Below are 19984 nucleotides of genomic sequence, written 5' to 3' on the forward strand. Positions count from 1 at the left end.
TAGCCTCAAATTCACAGAGATGCACATGCTTCTCTGCCTCCTGGGATTATGTTTTTTTGTGTCTTAATTTTTTCTATCTATGACTATGTATTAATTTTGTTTATTTTCTGTCTTTAGCCAAAGTATCCATGGAGTGAGGCTCTTGGGACCCTAAGCCAGGTCTGTATATGTCTGCTAACTCTTGCTAGTAATGAGCTATCTTCTCGTGTTAAAACTGCCTATGGGAAACTGTAAGGTCCAGTTTAGGGTGTGGGCTGTTTTTGTTTCTTAGTTTTGTTGCTCCTAGAAGATGATAGTGGTAGAAATACTAATGTAAGTGCTGTTCATTTTTTGTTTGTTTGTTTGTTTTTGTTTGTTTTGTTTTGTTTGAGACAGGGTCGCTAATGTAGTCCTGGCTGTGCTGGAACTCGATATGTAGACCAGAGATCCTTCTGCCACTGCCCCTGGAGTGTGGGGTATAAAAGCTAGTATAAATTCTACTTTCCAAACACATCAAGATAGGCCAACACAATGGCCTTGAACTCTTGAAGTGAAGCCCTGATAGGCTGCAAACATCACTTTCTGTGGTGGAAATATGGACGTCCTTATTGATTTCAAGGTCCCTAGCATGACAGTATTGAAAGAGAAGGCAGGGAGAAATTTCTGTTTTTCGTTCTTGCGGCCTACAGTAAACTGGCCCCAGCACTCCACTGGCTACAATGAAAACTTCCCAGAGAAAGGCATTTTCTCAGCTGGGGTTGGTTCTCACTTCCCAAATGAGCCTAGCTTGTATCGGGTTGACACAGAACCAGCCAACACACGTGTGGTGAACACAACTTAATATTAGGGTTGGTAAGACACAAGCTCCCCAGAACAGCACCTTTGCCTTTCCCCTTCTGTTTTTAATCTCTGACTCCCCAGGGCAGCACCAAGCTGTTCTCTCCACAGCTCACAGAGATCCGCCTAGCTCTGCCTCCCGAGTGCTGTGATTAAAGGCATGTGCCACCACCGCCCGGCTGTCCTTTTTTTTTCTTTTAAACATAACTCTTTATTGATTCTTTGGGAATTTCACATCATGTACCCCAATGCTGCTGTTAATATTCTGACCCGTCCCTTGAAATCCCGGCCCTTGAGATCCCGCCCCTTGGCACTGCCCTGCGTCCTGACGTAAAAGTGACTTAGGCATTTGTGCATCTTGGTCAATTTTCTGTTGGTATAACAAAGCCCTTAAGACTGAATAGGAATTCTCTGACTCCTGTCCCTGGAATCGGGGAAGTCCAAGAACATGGTACCAATATCTTTGGTATTGAGGCAGGCCCTTATTGTAGTGTGACATGGTGGGTACATCCCATGGAGAGACGGCAAGCCAGCCAGCTTCTGTCTCCATTCCTCTTATTAGAAAAAGTCCTAATGCCCTGTTGGCTGGTTTAACCTCCTGGCTGCATCTGACTCTAACTCCCTCCCAAAGATACATTATTCCCTCCAGATACATTACCCTATAGATATTGGGATTGTGTTTGCCACACATGAAATCTTAACGAACACATTCAAATCATATCTCAGTTTCCAAACATAAAGGAAAAAAATAATTGTCTTCCATGCTAATAAGTAGACTTCTTTTTTCTATTCCAGTCTTTTACTTACAGGGGTAATATTTTGATGTTTTGTTTTATAAGTTACAGCTAAGGGAGTGATTTCTGTGGTTCTAACTTTGCCCGGGGATCTATACTGTGTTGGTTGTATTTCTGACTGCTGTGGCAAATGCCTGGCCAAAGCAGCTTAGGAGAATGGGAGGAAGAAACGGTTTGCTTGGACGCAGAGTTTTAGAGGAAGTCTGTCATGGTGGACCGGGCATGGCAGCTGGAGCAGGAGTCTTCTGGTCATGTTATGTCTGTAATGAAGCAGAGCGTGGGCTCGAGACGGCTGATGACTGAGAGCACAAATGGCTATTCCAGAGGACTTAGGTTCTAGTCCCACCATCCACATTGGCTGGTATACAGCCATCTGCAACTCCAGCTGCAGAGGACCTGACACCTCTGTGTTCAGACACCTGCATTCACATGCACACCCACCCACAAGGATGCACTCACATGCACACCCCTCACAGGGATGTACTCATATGCACACACCCCACAGGGATGCACTCACATGCACACACCCCCCCACACACAGATGCACTCACATGCACACACCCTCACAGGGATGCACTCACATGCACACCACACACACAGAGATGCACTCACATGCACACACACCCACAGGGATGCACTCACATGCATATACCCCCACAGGGATGCACTCACATGCACACCCCCACAGGGATGCACTCACATGTACACACCCTCACAGAGATGCACTCACATGCACACCCCCCACAGGGATGCACTCACATGTACACACCCTCACAGGGATACACTCACATGCACACCCCCCACAGGGATGCACTCACATGTACACACCCTCACAGAGATTGCTCTCACACAAAATTTAAAAAAAGAAAAAAAAACTAATAAAAACAAACCTTATAAAGGTAAAGAAGAAGAGGAAGAGGGTAATTGATGTTCATGCTTAGCTATCCTCCTTTGCCCAGCCCATGAAATGGGGCCACCCACACACCTCATCTTTTTTTTTAAGAAATTTTTAAAAATGTATTTATTTTATATGAATTTTTTATATGAGTGTTTTACTTGTATGTATGTCTATATAAGGGTGTGTCTTAGTTAGGGTTTTTATTGCTGTGAAGAGACACTATGACCATGGCAACTCTTAAAAACAAATTTAATTGGGGTGGCTCCCTTACAGTTTCAGAGGGTCAGTCCATTATCATCAGGACAGAGAGCAGATGTGGTGCTGGTAGCTGAGAGTCCTACATCTTGCAGGCAACAGAATGTTGACTGAGACACTGGGCAGTATCCCGAGCATAGGAAACCTCAAAGCCCGCCCCCACAGTGACGCACTTCCTCCAGCAAGGCCACACCCACTCCAACAAGGCCACACCTCCTAATGGTGCCACTCCCTGTGAGATTGTGAAACCAATTACATTCAAACCACCACAGGGTGTCAGACTGCTGAGCCATCTCTCCAGCCCCGACTCGCCCTACCTTGACTCCACACATCCACTCCACATTTAGCCCACACACCTCAGTTAACCTAACCTTGAAAATCCCTCGCAAATAGGTCCAGAGATCAGTCTCTGAGGCAACTCTAGATCCTGTCAAATTAACAATGTAAACCATCACAAGGACCAAAGTCTTACCAGACATGATCTCAATCTCATCTCCATGGTGACCATGAAAGGGTAAGCCACGCCACTTTAGAAACTGTGGCCAGAAAATACCAGCTTACCCTTCACATCCTACTTCCTCTTGTTTTGATTCCTAGGGTTTCTACTCCTTTCCTGAGGCCTTATCGATGCCTGTCAAAGAATGCTTGTGCTATTTTGTGCATCAGAGCTGGGGTTTATTTTATTAGAGAGGACTTTTAAGTTACTGAGTCAGCCATATTTCCAGAAATGAAGGAGAAATTAAAGGCATAAACTACTTTTTAAAAACCAATGCTTTTTTGTGTGCATGCAGACATGCATGTGCCAAAGTGCAAGTGTGGAGGCCAAGAACAACTCCTGTGAGTTGGTTCTCCCCTTCCGTCTGAACAAGGCAGGCTCTCTTGGTTTTACTAGGCTGCATGCTCCAAGCTGGCTCAGGAGTATCCATCAGATTCTCGTGTTCACATCTTACTATAGGAACGCTGGAATTGCAGACACATACCACCACCTCATCCAAGTTTTTAATGTGGGTTTTGAGGATCAAACCTGGGTCACCGGGCTTGCGTGACAAGTACTCTTAGCCACTGAGTCATTTCCTTGGCCTGTCGTAGCTTTTAAATCTGTTCCCGGCTCCTTCCCCGAGGCTTGAGACTTCTGGTTTGTTGGCATCTTAGACTTACAGGTCCACCGTTGCAAATGTCCTCCACTGGAGACGTCTCAAAGCCTCAGACTTCCTGCTTTGCCTTTGTTCTCTATCTCAGGTGGCATGTGGCCCATGTTGCCTTCGGTGCGAGTGTATCATCTCAGTTTCTATGACCTCCTGTCCGGTATAAGCTGAGCCTCGTCAACGTACCCTCCTGGCTTCGCTTCCTGCTTGTATTTCAGTTCTGACACCATCCGCTGACCCCTGAGCTCTTTCTTGGCCTTGGGTCTATATAGGTTATTCTCTTCCATAGGAAACTTAACTAGTTTTCTTCTGTGAAACAAACAAGCAAAGCTAAATCCCATGCTCTTCCATGGCAATAAAAGCTCTTTATTTGCATACTTTGTCCCCACTTTCCCTCTGCTTTTTTCCTGCTGTGGCCATTCTGTGGACTCTCTGCCTTGGTAGAAGTGGTGTATTACTTCCCTTGGAATGTCCTTGGCCTTTACATGTGAAAAATCCCGGACACAATGGTTAAGAATACTTGGATTCCGAAGCCAGGACTCACCGTTCTATCTCCACTGAACCTGAGCATATGAATTTTACCAAGGTAGATCTGGCTTTGTAGTTAGCTGGGCATTTAGAACCATGAGATCCTGAAGTCCCTAAGTGAATCATCCACAGGATTTTTGTTCTCTACCCTTCCACTTTTTCTATAATTCTGTTTCCCAGCAAAATGTTTATAATGTAACACTGCAAAAAGAACTAGGACTGAGTCTATGTCTACTATATAGATGATTCTAAAGGGTCTAGAGTGATAGGAAATACCATCATGTACCGCTTAAGCAATGTTTTAGCCAATGACAAATATCATATACAACGGTGGTCCCATAAGACAATATTGCCTGGTGACGTTGCAGCTGTCTTAGGTGTATAAGTATTCTATAACTACATGACAAAGTGTTTGATGCATTTCTCAGAATGCAATACATTGCTAAGTAATGCATGACTGTATTGATGTAAGTTATATGTTATATGAACACACACACACACACATATTTACCAAACATTTTAAATTTTTGGAAAGCTTTTTGGAAAAATCATTTGTATTTGGCCCACTGTTAAGAGAAACATTTTAGTAAGTATGGTAAAAATAGAAATAGTTGTTTATTTTTTTAATGTATTTATTTTTACAAAATCTTGTGGGGTTTATGTATTTATCCTCTATGTGTATGGGTGTTTTGCCACAGTGTGTATCTGTGCCCCATGTTCCTGCGTGGTACCAGTAGGGGCCACAAGAGGGCATTGTGTCACCTAGAACTGGAGTTACAGATGGTTGTGAGCCACCGTGTGAATACTGAGAACTCAACCCAGGTCTTCTCCAAGAGCAGTTAGTGCTCTAACCACTGAGCATCTCCCCAGCCCCATCTAATCTTCTTCTTATCGAGCCCTCATGACATCCTCTCTTTAAACTTTAAAGACGTTGTTGCAGGCATGCTGGGAGAAAGCAGTGACCTTCTCCACCCCACTCCACCCGGCCCCCACTCCCACCCCTCCCCACACCCTGATCAATGTTCTGTACAGACCAGGACAAAGGCAGCAGTGATAGGCACCGGGGAGAGGCACTGGTGGGCAATACTTTGAAAGCCGCTCTGGAATGGCAAGATGAATCAATCCCGAGAGTAAGAAGAGATGCATAAAACATAAAAAACGAACAAACTACAGTCCTCTTAGGACCACATGAAACCAGTGTCCTCTACAATTTCCCAGCAGAAAGGAGAGGCCAAGGACTTGCTTCTATGATTCACATCATCCAAACAGAGAAGTTTCATAAGAGAAAGCCACCTTTGCAGATACTGAAAATAACATTTCCTTGGGGCTAGACAGGTAGTTCAGTGGTTAAGAGCACTGGCTCCTCTTCCGGAGGACCTACCCTGTTCCCAGTGCCCATGTTGGGTGGCTCACAATCTCCTGTAACACCAGCTCCAAGGAGTTCAGTTCCTCTCTTGGTCTCTGAGGGTAAGCAACTGTAAGACATCAATTAATATAGACACATACACATGTACACAAGTAAAGTGATAATAATGAATTTTGGTGGCACATGCCTTGAATCCCAGGACTCTGGAGGCAGGAATAAGCAAGTCTCTATGACTCTGAGGCCAGCCTGGTCTACACAACAAGGTCAAGGTTACATAGTGAGATCCTGCCTTGACAGGAAAGTTACTTCCTTTCTTCCCTTGCATAGAACAACAGAATATAAAACAATCCAACCCAAAAACTTTAGTAGAGTCCAGTTTTAAACAGAAGTAATATTTTAGTAGTAAGCCTTGAAAATATCAGTGGACATTTTCTATAAATGTTTAGGCCAAATATATCTTCATTTTAACATCCCGCTGGAGCTTTGTAGATACTGTTTTTTGCTGGTCAGTTTATCAGATGACAAATCTCCCCCTCTCCCCCTAATCCCTCTGAGACATGGTCTCACTGTGTAGCTCTTGCTGGCCTGGAACTAGCTATGTAGACCAGGCTAGCCGTGAATTAATAGAAATCCACTGACCTCTGCTTCCCGAGTGCTGGGATTAAAGGTGTGCGCCACCATGTCCAGCCAACAAGACTTTGTGCTGTTCGAAGGTAGTATATGAAGTCCCTAGAAAATTCCTCCAAAACATGCATCAAGATCAGGTTGAAATTTTAGGTGAAAAGAAGAACGGGCAAGTCGGGCAACAGAAGAGCAACAGAGGAAGGAAGACCAATGGAATCTTATTTAGAGTGAATGCTTGCTCTGACCTCACTGGGCACATATGTAAGAGGCCGAGGGATAACGTGATAGGAGGCCTGGGTCCAATCCCACCTCTGCTGATGGGCTAGGACATGTCCCGTTGAATCTCATGATCTGAGAGATGGGAGTTTTATGAAGCTGCTCCGTGAGAACGGAGTAAATGGGATTAGCTGGGGGAGGCAAGAAAGAACACAAAAGCTGAGGCTTCCAGACACCAGGATGATCTCAGTCAGAGGTAGGACTGTGAACAGGACTCAAGAGCTCTCTGGGTTTGTAATGGCAATGGCGTCTTTGGGGATGGAAGACCGTTCATTTGATGACTGATAAGGCTGGTAGCATTACTAACTGTGTAGCATCCCAGTATAGCCCATCTCCCCCCATTGACATGGGAGACTGTGATCCATAAATATGGGTTGCCTGGAAATCACTAAAATAGTAGCTTTGGGCTTCCAAATATCACTTGTGACATTACTGGATGCAGAATTCCTAAATTTTTCCTTTTCTCTTTTACCACTTCGTGGTAAAAATGGTCTTCCTATTTATGGTGTCATCTGGTACCTACCGCCTTGATCTAGTTGGGCTAAATGGTGAAGATTTAATATGGACAAAACGTGAGAGATGAGGAATGTCGTTGGAAAAGACCAGACCAGGGACTTGGCGTGGTGGGCACTTTGTCACCTCCCAGGGACTTGTCATGACTTGAACATCTAGAACAAAGATTTAGAAATACCTTCTGTATAACTGGCCCCGAACTGCAAGCTGGACCATTTGCCTGTTACTGGGGAAAGAATTTCACTGTGGAATGTATGGTGGGAAAAAATGCTTGCATTGGTATGTGTGTTTAAAGAATTCTCCAGAGTGATTTTATCTGCAGGTGGCTTTCTCCACACAAGCTGACATGAAACTCTAAGCTGCGTTTGTATTCACCCTGAGTTTTGTGCAGCTGGGCTCAGGAGGGCCTGGGGGGTGGGGTGGGGTGGGCAGCGCCTCAATAATGACTGACAGCTCTGTAGGAGGGCACTTTAGGAAGAGGGTGGCGGCGGCTTTTGTTTCAACTCCGAGTTGAGAATTTCTGGAGGAATAAGTCCCTCTCTGAACCGAAGGTGAATTTCCCCGGAGAGTGGAGGAGACAGGCTCATCGGAAAACAGCTGGCGTCAGCACATTGGCTGACTACCCCGGCGTCTCACTGCACATGTGAGGTCCACGAACATCACCCTCTGTTTGGGTCTCTGGTCCCTTTCTCGTTCCTTCCTGCAACTCCCTCCAAGGCTACCTAGACCCCTTTGGAACTGCGGCCACTTGTATTATCATGCAAATTACGGTTCACTTCATTCCCAAACTGCCGCCTGCTCCAGTACCTGGGTGGCTCATTGGCTTCCTCTCATATCCACCAAACTGTAATGAAGCCATAAAGTGTACTGAACTCTGACCCCGCAGCCCGGCACTGTAGAACCGGAAGTGTTCCTCTTAGAACGAGTTTGCCTTTTCTTTTCTTTTCTTTTTTTTTTTTTTGTTTGTTTGTTTTTGTTTTTGTTTTTGTTTTTTAGAGACAAGGTTTCTCTGTGTAGTCCTGGCTGTCCTGGAACTTGCTCTGTAGACCAGGCTGGCCTCGAACTCACAGAGATCCACTTGGCTCTGCCTCCCGAGTGCTGGGATTAAAGGTGTGGGCCGCCACCGCCCGGCCATAACTTGCTTTTCCACATCAGGATGTATTATGTGACCTTTAGTTTCGTAGTATCCTATTATATGAATTAAGAGTTATTTACCCAATCAATTGCATGCTGTTGGATATTTTGTCTGCTTCTATTTACTTATTTTTCTCATGCTCTTATTTTTATACATATTTTTAAAAGCCAAATGATTTCTGAAAGCAGGCAAAAGAGATAATTTACAATAAAGTATTTTTGTGTGTTTGTGGTGAGAGACATACATCTTCACTTGGGTGTTTCTGGGAGCTGGAGGTTGGTATCAGTCTCTCACTGAGCCTGGAGCTCATCCGTGCACTTAGGTCAGCTGCCCAATGCGCTCCAGGGAGCCCACTGTCTCTGTTCCTGACTGTCTCCCCGTCTCCGCCTCCTGCCCTGCACTGGGGTCTCTGCACTGCCCAGCTTTTCATGGGTGCTTGGTATCCAAACTCACATTTTCATACTTGCTCGGCAGGCTCTTTCCTGATTGTCCCTATGATAAAGCATTTTCTGTTTTTATTTTATTTATTAAGAAACTTTTTATTCAGCCGGGCGGTGGTGGCGCACGCCTTTAATCCCAGCACTTGGGAGGCAGAGCCAGGCAGATCTCTGTGAGTTCGAGGCCAGCCTGGTCTACCAAGTGAACTCCAGGAAAGGCGCAAAGCTACACAGAGAAACCCTGTCTCGAAAAACCAAAAAAAAAAAAAAAAAAAAAAAAAAAGAAACTTTTTATTCATTTGACATACCAACCACAGATCCCCCTCTCATCCCTCCTCCCACCCCCTCAAGCCTCCCCCTGCCCCAGTCAGCATTTTCTGTTATTAAACAGACAAGGGATGACTTCACTAGTAGCTAAACACAGAACCTGAAGCTTTAAAAATGAATTGGTGAAGGTTCTCAAAGCAGCAACCTCTGATGCTGGAAATGCAGTGGGAGACACTCAGATGCCTGCTGGTGGCCATTCAGTTGATACAACCTCTGTGAGCACAGGGGTTTCTATCTCCCAACATCCATTTTTCCTCTTTCTGTTAACAGCATTCAAAAGCCCACCATATTCCTGGGAGGAATCCCATCGCCTCTTCTGAGTCTTTGGTATTGAGGGATGATGAGTCTCCTCCCAAGCTTACATAAGAACGTCCGTTCCCTAGCCACATGATTGATTGACTCAAGGATGGTCCCAGCTCCCTTGCTTGGACCAAATGATTCTCAGGACTTTCTGAGCTGCATCTAAACTGGCAACATATAGCTGAGACTCCTGGGGCCTCCAATAGAGAAAGCGTTAGTGAAAATGAAGATGCATAGAGCTGGGGGATGGAAAGAGATGGGGATCGGGATTGAGCAACACACAGACGTTAATCGTTCATTGAGTCAATAATCTCTTTTCAGCTTAAACCAATTTGAGTCAGAATTCCTAGCACTTCACCTGAAATAATCCCAATTTCTAAAGCCTGTCCAGACGTTGAAATAAGTATATATACCTCCCAAATGCATATATGTCTAAGATATTTACTAGCATGTATATATATATATATATATATATATATATAGTATATATATATATGGACATATGTGTGTATATACACACACATTTGTGGGTATTCAGATAGTAGTGGTTTCTTCTCCTCTCGCTAACTATTCTCTTAAATGTGTCTTGGACACTCTTAAGAATCAGAGGAGTGACCCACCCTCTGATCCACCCCCCAAAACAAAACAGAAGCACAAACACAGAAAAGCAGAGAGCACTTTGGGAGAATCCCAGGTTCATCCATGGACTAGATTAGGAACTCCCAGGGGCTGGAGAGGTGGCTCAGTGGTTAAAAACACTGGCTGCTCTTCCAGAGGACCTGGGTTCAGATCCCAGCACCCACATTAGGTGGCTCACAGCTGTCTATATCTCCAGCTCCAGGGGACCCTGACACCCTCTGGCCTTCAAGGGTACCTCCATGAATGGAGAGCACATACATTTACCCAGGTGCACGCACAGACACATAAAGAAAAAGAAATAATACAAATTTTAAAAAAAATTAAAAAGGCCTTTGGTTGTCGACGTGGGGTGGTTGCTGCGTGGTAGAGCCCTTGCCGAGCGTGCACAAGGCACTGAGTTTGATGATGCTGACTGTCTGCATAACAGGTTCCTGGATTATTGCCTCCTAGTTCACCTGACTGCAGGCCAATACATATAGAAGGAGGCGTTGGCATCCAGTTGTGTGTGTTCACAGTATGGCTCTGCAAACTTCTTGTGACGTCAAATGTAAAGATGAAAAAAGATGGGGCTGGAGAGATGGCTCAGTGGTTAAGAGCACTGACTGCTCTTCCAGAGGACCTAGGTTCAAGTCCCAGCACCCACATGGCAGCTCACAACTGTCTATAACTCAAGATCTGACATCCTCACACAGTCATACATGCAGCAAAACACCAATGCAAATAAAATACAATAAAGAAAGATGAAATAAGATGCTCTGGAGAATGCACCGCACACACCAAATGCTCAGGTAGTGTTCCCTTTTGTTTTCAATTCCCTAATTGTTTCCTTGGGATAAACACCCGGAGATAGACTTTCTGGGTCGAAGTGGATACACATTCATAGGGCGGGTGTTATCTACTACCAAGTTTTCTTCTAGAAAAGAGAAACTGACAAGATGTGGAGCTGGTTGTAGCATACCTCTGCTCCCTCCCATCATCTTTTTCATTTGAATCTTTTCCAAGGCTAAGGAAAAACGTCCTCAAATTGGTACAGTTTGATTTACTTGGCTATCAGTGCACAGGATAGTGTTTTCTATAAGTATAACTGTTTGCACTATTTCTTGTGGTCTTGTGTATTCATATCATTGGCATTTTTCCCTATTACACTCTATTTTTCAGGGCTGGGCATTGAACCCAGGACCTCATGCATGCCAAATAAGCACTCTTGCTGACTACTTCCTGGCACTGTTTGTTCTTAGGAATATGTAAATCGGCCTTGTAAATTACTGATATTAGCTCTTGACTTTATACACACGCAAAGCGTGTATTTTTTTGTTTCATGATTTGCTTTTGATTTTTTTTAAAAATATGGTTTCATTATATCAAAATTAAAATTTTTTTTTAGATTGCTACATCTTGGTTTAGAAGATACTCTCTGTTCAAGGTGAGATAAATTCTTGCCAATACTTTCCCTATATTTTATTTCGCATTTGCCATGATTAATTAGCATTAACATTCAGTCTTCCTGGAATCAGTTTTGGAACAAGTTATGATAAGACTAAATGTCTTGCCCCCAAATAGTACGCTTTCCGAGTTCTGGGTGCATGTCTCCATTCCAAGCGATCTTTCTCCTGGAGTGGACCAGGCCTGCATTGGTGAAAGGGAACAGCAGTAGAGGCAGATGTGAAATGTCCCAAGGCGTTTGTTTCGTCGTTGATACCCTGCCTAAAGGCTGAGCTCTGCCTCCCAGTCCTGGAAGTGTCCCCTCGACAGTGAGATGGTCAGAAAGCTCTCCTACCCTCTCGGTAGGCAAGAGCACTGTCCTTTACAGGGGCAGCAGCCACTGCAGCAGAGGTGACAGCCGGTCTGCAGGAGCCACAACGCCCCCACAGGTGGAGGCTGAGCAGGATCTGGAGTATCTCCTTCCCAGTCCAGCCCGCTTTCATTCCTCGCCCATTGTACAAACTGCCTCCCAGATTCCCCGACACCCCCCCCCCCAAGCCCCAAGAGGAGCTGGTTGGTCTGCCTGTAATTACTGCTTATTTGATTTGTGGGTTTTAATATCTTTAACATGAGGAGGAGGAGGCATTCTAACGCAAACAGGCTTGGTGCCTAATCAACTGAGCCCCAGCTGCGCCCTCGGCTTATCTCATCCCATGACTTAAGAATGTAAGCCCGTGTGACTGACCTTTCCGTCACTATCACCACATACCTGAAATAACTCACAAAGAGAAGAGGGTCATTTTAGCTCAGGATTTTGGAGGTTTCAGTCCATGCTTACTTAGCTGTGTTGCTTTGGGGCCTCTGGTGAGCTGCACATCGTGGTGGGAGCAGACAGTTACATTGTTCATCTTATGGTCAGGAATCAAAAAAGAGGGAGCAGGGGCTGGGATCTCACAGTTCGTTTTGCAAGCCTCCTCTCAGTGACTTCAAGTGCTTCCGATAGGCCCCGCCCCTCCTGCTCCTACAACCTCAATACAATGCCAGACTGGAACTGAACCTTTGGTATGTGGGCTTTGGGGGGACACTCAAGATCACAACTATTGCAGGACTCAGTATCAGGTTCAGCCCCCTGATCGTGTGATAAGATGTACTCAACTTTTGAGCGGGACAGCTAACTCATCGCACAGCTGTCTCTATTACCCTCATCAGCCTTGAAAACTTGAGTATTTCTCATCACAGTCGGCTTCCTTCAAAGCTTTACACAAATAAATGCACCTTTCCTGAGTTTAGGAGATTTGAAAAGAAGCGTGAGGACAGACTGTGTTCCTGAACGTTTGCTGAAAGTTCTACCCTCCTTGAATCAACAGCTTCAGTACATGTATTTATTTAGTATTATTTTTCATATTCTCTACCATTTCCATGAGACTTGGAGAGGAATGGGGTGCAAACACCAGGGCTCAGGGCACCACTGGGCCATGGAGTTCCCCCCATCTCTCTGGGAAGGAGACCAGGAGTCACTTCTTTGGGGGGAAGAATTTACTCTGTCTTGGCTTTGCTGAGGAGGAAGCCCAGCCTGGACCCTGATTTTAGACTAGACATTCCCACGCTGGCTTGCACAATTCAACTGGCTCTCACTGCTGTGGCTACTCCAGGGACATTCTCCCCTCCTTAAGAGACGGATTCTGTGTAGGAAGGTCCTTTTCCTTTGACATGTCCATGACATGGAGTGAGGGACTCCACGTCGCTACGTCTCCTTTGCTATGAACTGATTTGATTTGTTTGGGGATTAGCCTGTCTGAAGGCAGGAATCTCCTCACTTTGTTTCTCTTCAGCCCTGTAATCCCAGCGCTGAGACTTTACAACAGTTCATAAATCTGTGACCACAGGAATGTCTTCTCTCTGCCTGCCAGTGACTTCTTTAAACTTTTAAAAATGTTATAAGCTATGACATATATTTTTTTTTAAAAAGACACCCTTGCAAATAAATAAAAATTCACATACTGAAACAAACCAGACCCAAAGTCTATACCACTTAGTCAACAGTTAGAATAGGCATTTGCCAACTGAAGCTACCAATAGCTTCCTTAACACAGGTCTCTCCTCCCCTTCCCCACCCCCACCCCTACCCTGCCCCATGGGGACTTTTCTCAGCCCACTGAGCCAGGTACTCACAAGCTTGCTAGGGAAAGCCAAGGTGTCCTGCCTCTGATTGTAAGATTCAGGCCATAACATAGGATAACTGGTTGGCAACAAGTAACTGAGTATTTTAAAATGGGAATTGGAGAGGATTCAGTGTTCCTAACCAGAGACATTGCAAATAGGTGCCGCTGATGGGTATGATCTGACCATTAGCATCGTGCATGTGATGAAAATGTTATACTATACACAATAGATATGTACAACTGCAATGTGTCAATTAAAAAAAAATACCTTTCAGCGGAATTCACAGACAGAATATCCAGTCCATGGGTTTGCCCTGGTTCTGAAACAGCACCAGGCTGAAAAAATAAAAAATAAATCATTATTATTGCTTTTTACTGGGAGACTGAACATAAAAAGCTTAACATTTTTGTTTGCAAATTCAAGCCAGATACATGTGCTGCTTCCAGACTGGCTCACATGAAGCCGGGTCCCTCTATGCCTAGAGCTGCGGACTATTTAAACTGTTATGTATATGACTTGTGTGTACTTAGATAAGCATTTTTTCCCCCATTTGATGAGTCTGGCGCTCTAGATTTCATTACCAAAGAGGCCGGGTTCTGGTGTAGGACTGCTGGGCGGGGTCACTAAAGATAATTGTGTACTGTGTATTTGGAGAATCTAGGGGGAAGCGTTTGGAATATTTTCATCATAAAGAAATGTTAAATGTCGAAGGAGATACGTTCATTCAACATGATTTAACAAGAGTGTACGTATATCCAACCCTCACTTGGGACTTCATGTTCACATTTAACATCTATCTGAGGTAGAAAAAATACTTTAAGAAAGAAAAAGAAAAAGAGGGAGGGCCATCAGAGAATATGATGGGCAGCCCGGCCTGGTCTCCTCCGCCCTCTTGGGCTTTGTCGGGTCTTTGTTCCTCCCCTGGCTGCGCTGGTACAGAACCACTTAGCTGTGATTAAAAGGAGGGGGACCGGGCGGCAGGGCGGGGCCTGTGGCGCGGGCAGCGACAGGGCACGGGCGGGCTGCGTGGTGCTCAGTGCCAGCCGCCGGGCGGCATGCACACGGGAGCGAGGACCTGCTCGCCGCACCGACGCCGCCGCGGGGACGCCTGACCAGACAGACAGGTGGCGGGGACCGCAGGACCGAGGGAGGAGGCGCAGCCGGGGACAGTCCCCGCAGAGCGCGCCTCGGCCACAGCGCCATGGACGGCCTGGACAACGCCACCCTGCTCCTTGACCCGTCCTCGCTGCTGCCGGACAACTTCACCCTGTCGCCCAACGCCAGCAGCCCTAGCACCGGCACCCTGTCGCCGCTCACTGCCGCCTCCAGCCCCGGCCCCGGGCTCAGTCTCGCTCCGAGTGCGAGCATGGGTTTCAGCCCGGGGCCGAGCCGGACCCCAGAGCCCACGAGCGGCAGCCTCGCGGGTGGCGTGGCCGGCCAGGGCTCCTCCGCTTTCCCCCGGCCCTGGGTCCCCCACGAGCCCCCGTTCTGGGACACACCGCTCAACCACGGGCTGAACGTGTTCGTGGGAGCCGCCTTGTGCATCACCATGCTGGGCCTGGGCTGCACCGTGGACGTGAACCACTTCGGGGCACACGTCCGGCGGCCCGTGGGCGCGCTGCTGGCCGCGCTCTGCCAGTTCGGCTTCCTGCCGCTGCTGGCCTTCTTGCTGGCTCTCATCTTCAAGCTGGATGAGGTGGCCGCGGTGGCGGTACTCCTATGTGGCTGCTGTCCGGGCGGAAATCTCTCCAACCTGATGTCCCTGCTGGTGGACGGTGACATGAACCTCAGGTATGGTCTCTTTCTCCCCAACCCAACCCTCAGAGTTCACAGCAAGAGGGGTGTGTGCAGCTGTTTGGGATGAAACCCTGAGGAGGGAAGGATAAAGAGGAGGAAGATATGGAGGCTTTGAAATCCTGGCGGGTACTCAGGGGCTGGGTATCAATGGGGGAAGATTTAGACCCGGACCTAGCTGCTTAAACGGCCTTGGAATTTCAGGCATCGCTCCGGAGGGTCAGCTCATGTCTCTAGTATCTGGAAGGCAAAGGGAGGAGAGAAGTCTGAAGCTAGGACTCGAACGGAAATGCAGAAAGCAAACCAGAACTGTAGTCCTATAAAGAAAGTAATCTCGTAGAGACTGCAACGTAATTGAGTTTAATCCAGCAAGTAGCATCCACCAGTTCCAGCGCTGCAGGGCATTTGGTAGGATTAAAAGAAAAGGTTTCTTGTCTTCAGAATCAATCAGTTTCCAGGCTTTATGAAGCCCAGGGCAGCCGTCCCGGGTCCTCGGTCCTGGATCCTGGGTCATTGTCTTGCCTGGGATTCATGTTTCTTTTACGGCAGGATAAAATAGATTCTCTGCAGACCTCAGCCCTGCGGCTTGCAGTGCCCCCAGCTCCCTTCCCCTCTACGTAACAGGTAAGGAAAGACGTGGCAGGCTCCTGGGCTCAGAGCCCTTTCTGACTTCTGTTCACACCTTTTTGCAGCATCATCATGACCATTTCCTCCACGCTTCTGGCGCTGGTGTTGATGCCCCTCTGCCTCTGGATCTACAGCCGGGCTTGGATCAATACCCCTCTGGTGCAGTTGCTCCCGCTAGGGGCAGTCACCCTGACTCTCTGCAGCACTCTCATTCCGATTGGGCTGGGCGTCTTCATCCGCTACAAATACAATCGGGTGGCTGACTACATCGTGAAGGTAAGGTCTCTCTTCCCTTCCAGTGTCACCGACCTAGAGTCTGGTCTCTGGAGAGGAGCTGGCATGCTAGGAGGTTTGGAAAGCAGGGAAGGGACGCACTTAACAAGTTTATACGACAAAGGCTAATTCATGACAAGCCTACTGTTCTCAGTGGGATAATAGATCTAATTAAGTCACAGCCAAAGTTAGGAAGAAAGGCGCAGGTTGTAATCCCAGCGCTCGGAGGCTGACACAGGAGGGCTGGATTTGGAAACCATTCTAGATAACGAAGCCAGAGAAACCCTTCAACATGGTTTCTCAACCTGTGGGTCGCGACCCCCTTGACGATCTCTCGTTCCAAAAAATTTACATTACAATTCATCGTAGTAGTACAATTACAGCTGGGAAGTAACCATGAAAATAATTTTACGGTTGGAGATCACCACAACATGAGGAACTGTATTAAAGGGTCACAGTCTTAGGAAGGTTGAGAACCACTGCTCTACCACATCTGAAAATTAACAATAGTGTAGAGATCTGTAACTCATAGTGGGGATAGACTCATGAGGACACAGTGCAATCAAATGGCAAGCATTGCAGGGCATAGTGGCGCACGCCTTTAATTCAAGCACTTGAGAGACGGAAGCAGGCAGATCTCTGTGAGTTCAAGGCCAGCCTGGTCTACAGAGTGAGTTCTAGATCAGCCAGGGCTACATAATGATAACCTGTCTCCAAACAAACAAACAAACAAACAAACAAAACAAAACAACAAAATGGGAAGCGTTTCCCACTAACTGAATAGGACTAAGATTCAGAGCAGGTTAAATAAAATTACTCAAAACATTTATAGTGCATAAGTATATTTTCAAGTGGAACTCTAATTCTGAGGAAATAAAACCTGTAATAGGTACCCTTAAATATCTTCTTAATTAAAAAATTTGAAATTAGCAGGATAGTGTGTCAATATAATAGAATATAACAAAACGTTGGTCTCAAAGCACAAAATAAAGCTGGGTCCTGGGTAGTGTAAATGATGTTGTCATCTCTAAACCTGTGTGTCTTTTTCCTTCCCTGTTGCATTATTTTATATGGTTTTTCAAGTTATGAAATGATGAAGGATTACTATTAATAGGGAATATTTCTAACATGGTTTTATTTTTTAAACGGATATTTTATCAACATATACTTTCTAATAGTTGACCAGAAAATATTCATTTTACTTCTTTTGAAAAGTGAAAGAAGGTGAAAACAGAAATGTTCATTTTAGGAAGTAAGCTAACCAAAATACACAGCTAACTAAAGTGTGGGGACAAGTTTCTTTAGACAAGAAAAAAAAAGCCATTTCAGTGTTCCAGTTATGCAGACTTCGGGATATAGAAACTTTTTTGTTTTACTTTTATGAACTTATTTCCTGCTTACACAGAGGAGCCAACTTTCCCTAGTCAGAGAGACAGAGGGTTCAATTCTGTACACAGATCTAGCTCTAAGTGAAAGAAATCTATACAATAACCAATATAGAGTATAATTAACACCTAATTATATAGACAGTATCTCCAGAGATGGTCTTGAGACGCAGTTAGGTAGCTAAACCATGAGCTACTGTTTTATTATTAACCCAATGGCACTTATCATGAAAGTTAAGGAATCCCAGAAGCAAGACAGACAATCCCCCCCCTCCCCAAATTCCCAAGACGGGGTTTCTTTATGTAGCCCTAGCTCTCCTGGAATTCACTCTGTAGACCAGGCTGGCTTTGAACTCAGAGATTCACCTGCCTCTGCCTCCTGAGTGCTGAGATTAAAGGGGTGCACCAGCACTGCCTGACTCAATTTTAAATATTTTCAAAAGAGTATCAAGTACATGTCAATGCAGAGACTCCCGAATGATGCCTCTCTCGTGCGCTCTTCAGGGAGGCAGCGTTTACTCCTCAGCTTTCTTGGATCACTAGTGCCCTCACACTCCATGGGAAAAGAACAACGTAACTACCTATCTGAAGGGGACTAGCGACATTTTTAGATTTCTTCCTCATCTCTATGCATCCTCTTTTATTTGAATGAGTGAAATGTACCAGTCAGAACCCTGAGAGGGCCCATTTTACCCGACCAATGGCAGGATACCTAGAACCTCCCTATTGTAATACTTCCTAAGAATCATTAGAAACAGGAGATTTTTTTTTTCATGGACAAATGAAAGAGTAGAGTTGCAGAATTACAAAGACTTCATCATATCTTACACTTTCATTTTTGATAATTTTTCCACGTTGCTGGCCATCTTTAGAACTATATGTTGAAAGTTAAAAATATCCTAAACTAAGTTATTTTTTATTGTAAACGTAACAGCCTTTTATCTATATTAAAATGAGAACAAATTTCATGTGGAAAGCACAGGATTCAGGAGAGGTAAAAATTAAATTGTCCAGTCTAGTCCTTGGGCTCCATTTTAAAGAGGCATGCCAGTAAATTAAACGTATATGCAGCGTACTAAAGGTTGTAAGACCCAGGCTAAGAGGCTGAGTGATGGTCTGCCTAAAAACAGGAACCATCCCCTGGTCACTGGTTTACCATTTGAAAGACTTTTTAGAAGGAGCAGACTGCTCTTATATTGCTCCATCCAAGGCAAAGGCCAGAGCTCAGAGAAAGTAAATTGTCACTGGATATCAGGCCACGCCCCTGAGCAATTACGTCTAATGCGGAGTTCCAGCCTTTGGACGGACTCTGTCAATCACCTCCATTTTGGGTGGGAGGTACCACCCCCTTGCCTGAATTCCTCCTCCATGATGGCATTGCTGATAGTCTGCCTATCTGCTTTCTCTTTCCAGGTTTCCCTGTGGTCTCTGCTAGTGACTTTGGTGGTTCTTTTCATACTGACTGGCACCATGTTGGGACCTGAACTGCTGGCAACTATCCCGGCAGCCGTTTATGTGATCGCCATTTTTATGCCCCTGGCAGGCTACGCCTCGGGCTACGGCTTAGCTACGCTCTTCCATCTCCCACCCAACTGCAAGAGGACTGTGTGTCTGGAAACGGGAAGCCAGAATGTGCAGCTCTGTACCGCCATCCTCAAGCTGGCCTTCCCGCCACGCTTCATAGGAAGTATGTACATGTTTCCTCTGCTGTATGCCCTTTTCCAGTCCGCAGAAGCAGGGGTTTTGGTTCTAATATACAAAATGTACGGGAGTGAGGTACTGCACAAGCGAGATCCCCTAGATGAAGATGAAGACACAGATATTTCTTATAAGAAACTGAAAGAAGAGGAAATGGCAGACACCTCCTATGGCACAGTGGGAACAGATGACTTCGTAGTGATGGAAACTACCCAGACCTCCCTCTGAACGTGGAGATGCTAGGAGCCTCCATTTGGCTGAATTATCACTTCCTATTTACGACCTGCGGTTAGCTCATGTATGGTTCACATCCAGGATAAAGATGGGTTTGCAGTTCATGTAACAGATTTGATCTTCCTGCTGTAATGTTGTGTCTCAGTATTAATTATGTGTTTTTATAAATTACCAGTGTTCCGATAGTGCTTGCACCTGGGTCAGCTAACATGCACCTCCTCTGGTTAAGCGTGCTGTGTGGTTTTTACCATCCATTCCCACCACCGTTGCTACAGATAAGCACTGTATTAGAAGACTGGGGTTGGAAATGTAGATGTCTGGGGCATATATGAGTA

General features: G+C 45.7%; 1 protein-coding gene across 1 annotated transcript; it reads left to right on the forward strand.

Annotated features, from left to right (window-relative positions):
* Positions 1–14328: 14328 nt before the first annotated feature.
* Slc10a4 (solute carrier family 10 member 4) lies at positions 14329–19877 on the forward strand. The gene is made up of 3 exons (XM_006979692.4): positions 14329–15429; positions 16125–16335; positions 19131–19877. The coding sequence occupies exons 1-3, from the start codon at positions 14840–14842 to the stop codon at positions 19641–19643; spliced, it is 1314 nt and encodes a 437-aa protein (XP_006979754.1). The 5' UTR covers positions 14329–14839; the 3' UTR covers positions 19644–19877.
* The last annotated feature ends 107 nt before the right edge of the window (positions 19878–19984 follow it).

This window comes from Peromyscus maniculatus, chromosome 10, assembly GCF_049852395.1.
Source record: "Peromyscus maniculatus bairdii isolate BWxNUB_F1_BW_parent chromosome 10, HU_Pman_BW_mat_3.1, whole genome shotgun sequence".
NCBI lineage: Eukaryota > Metazoa > Chordata > Mammalia > Rodentia > Cricetidae > Peromyscus > Peromyscus maniculatus.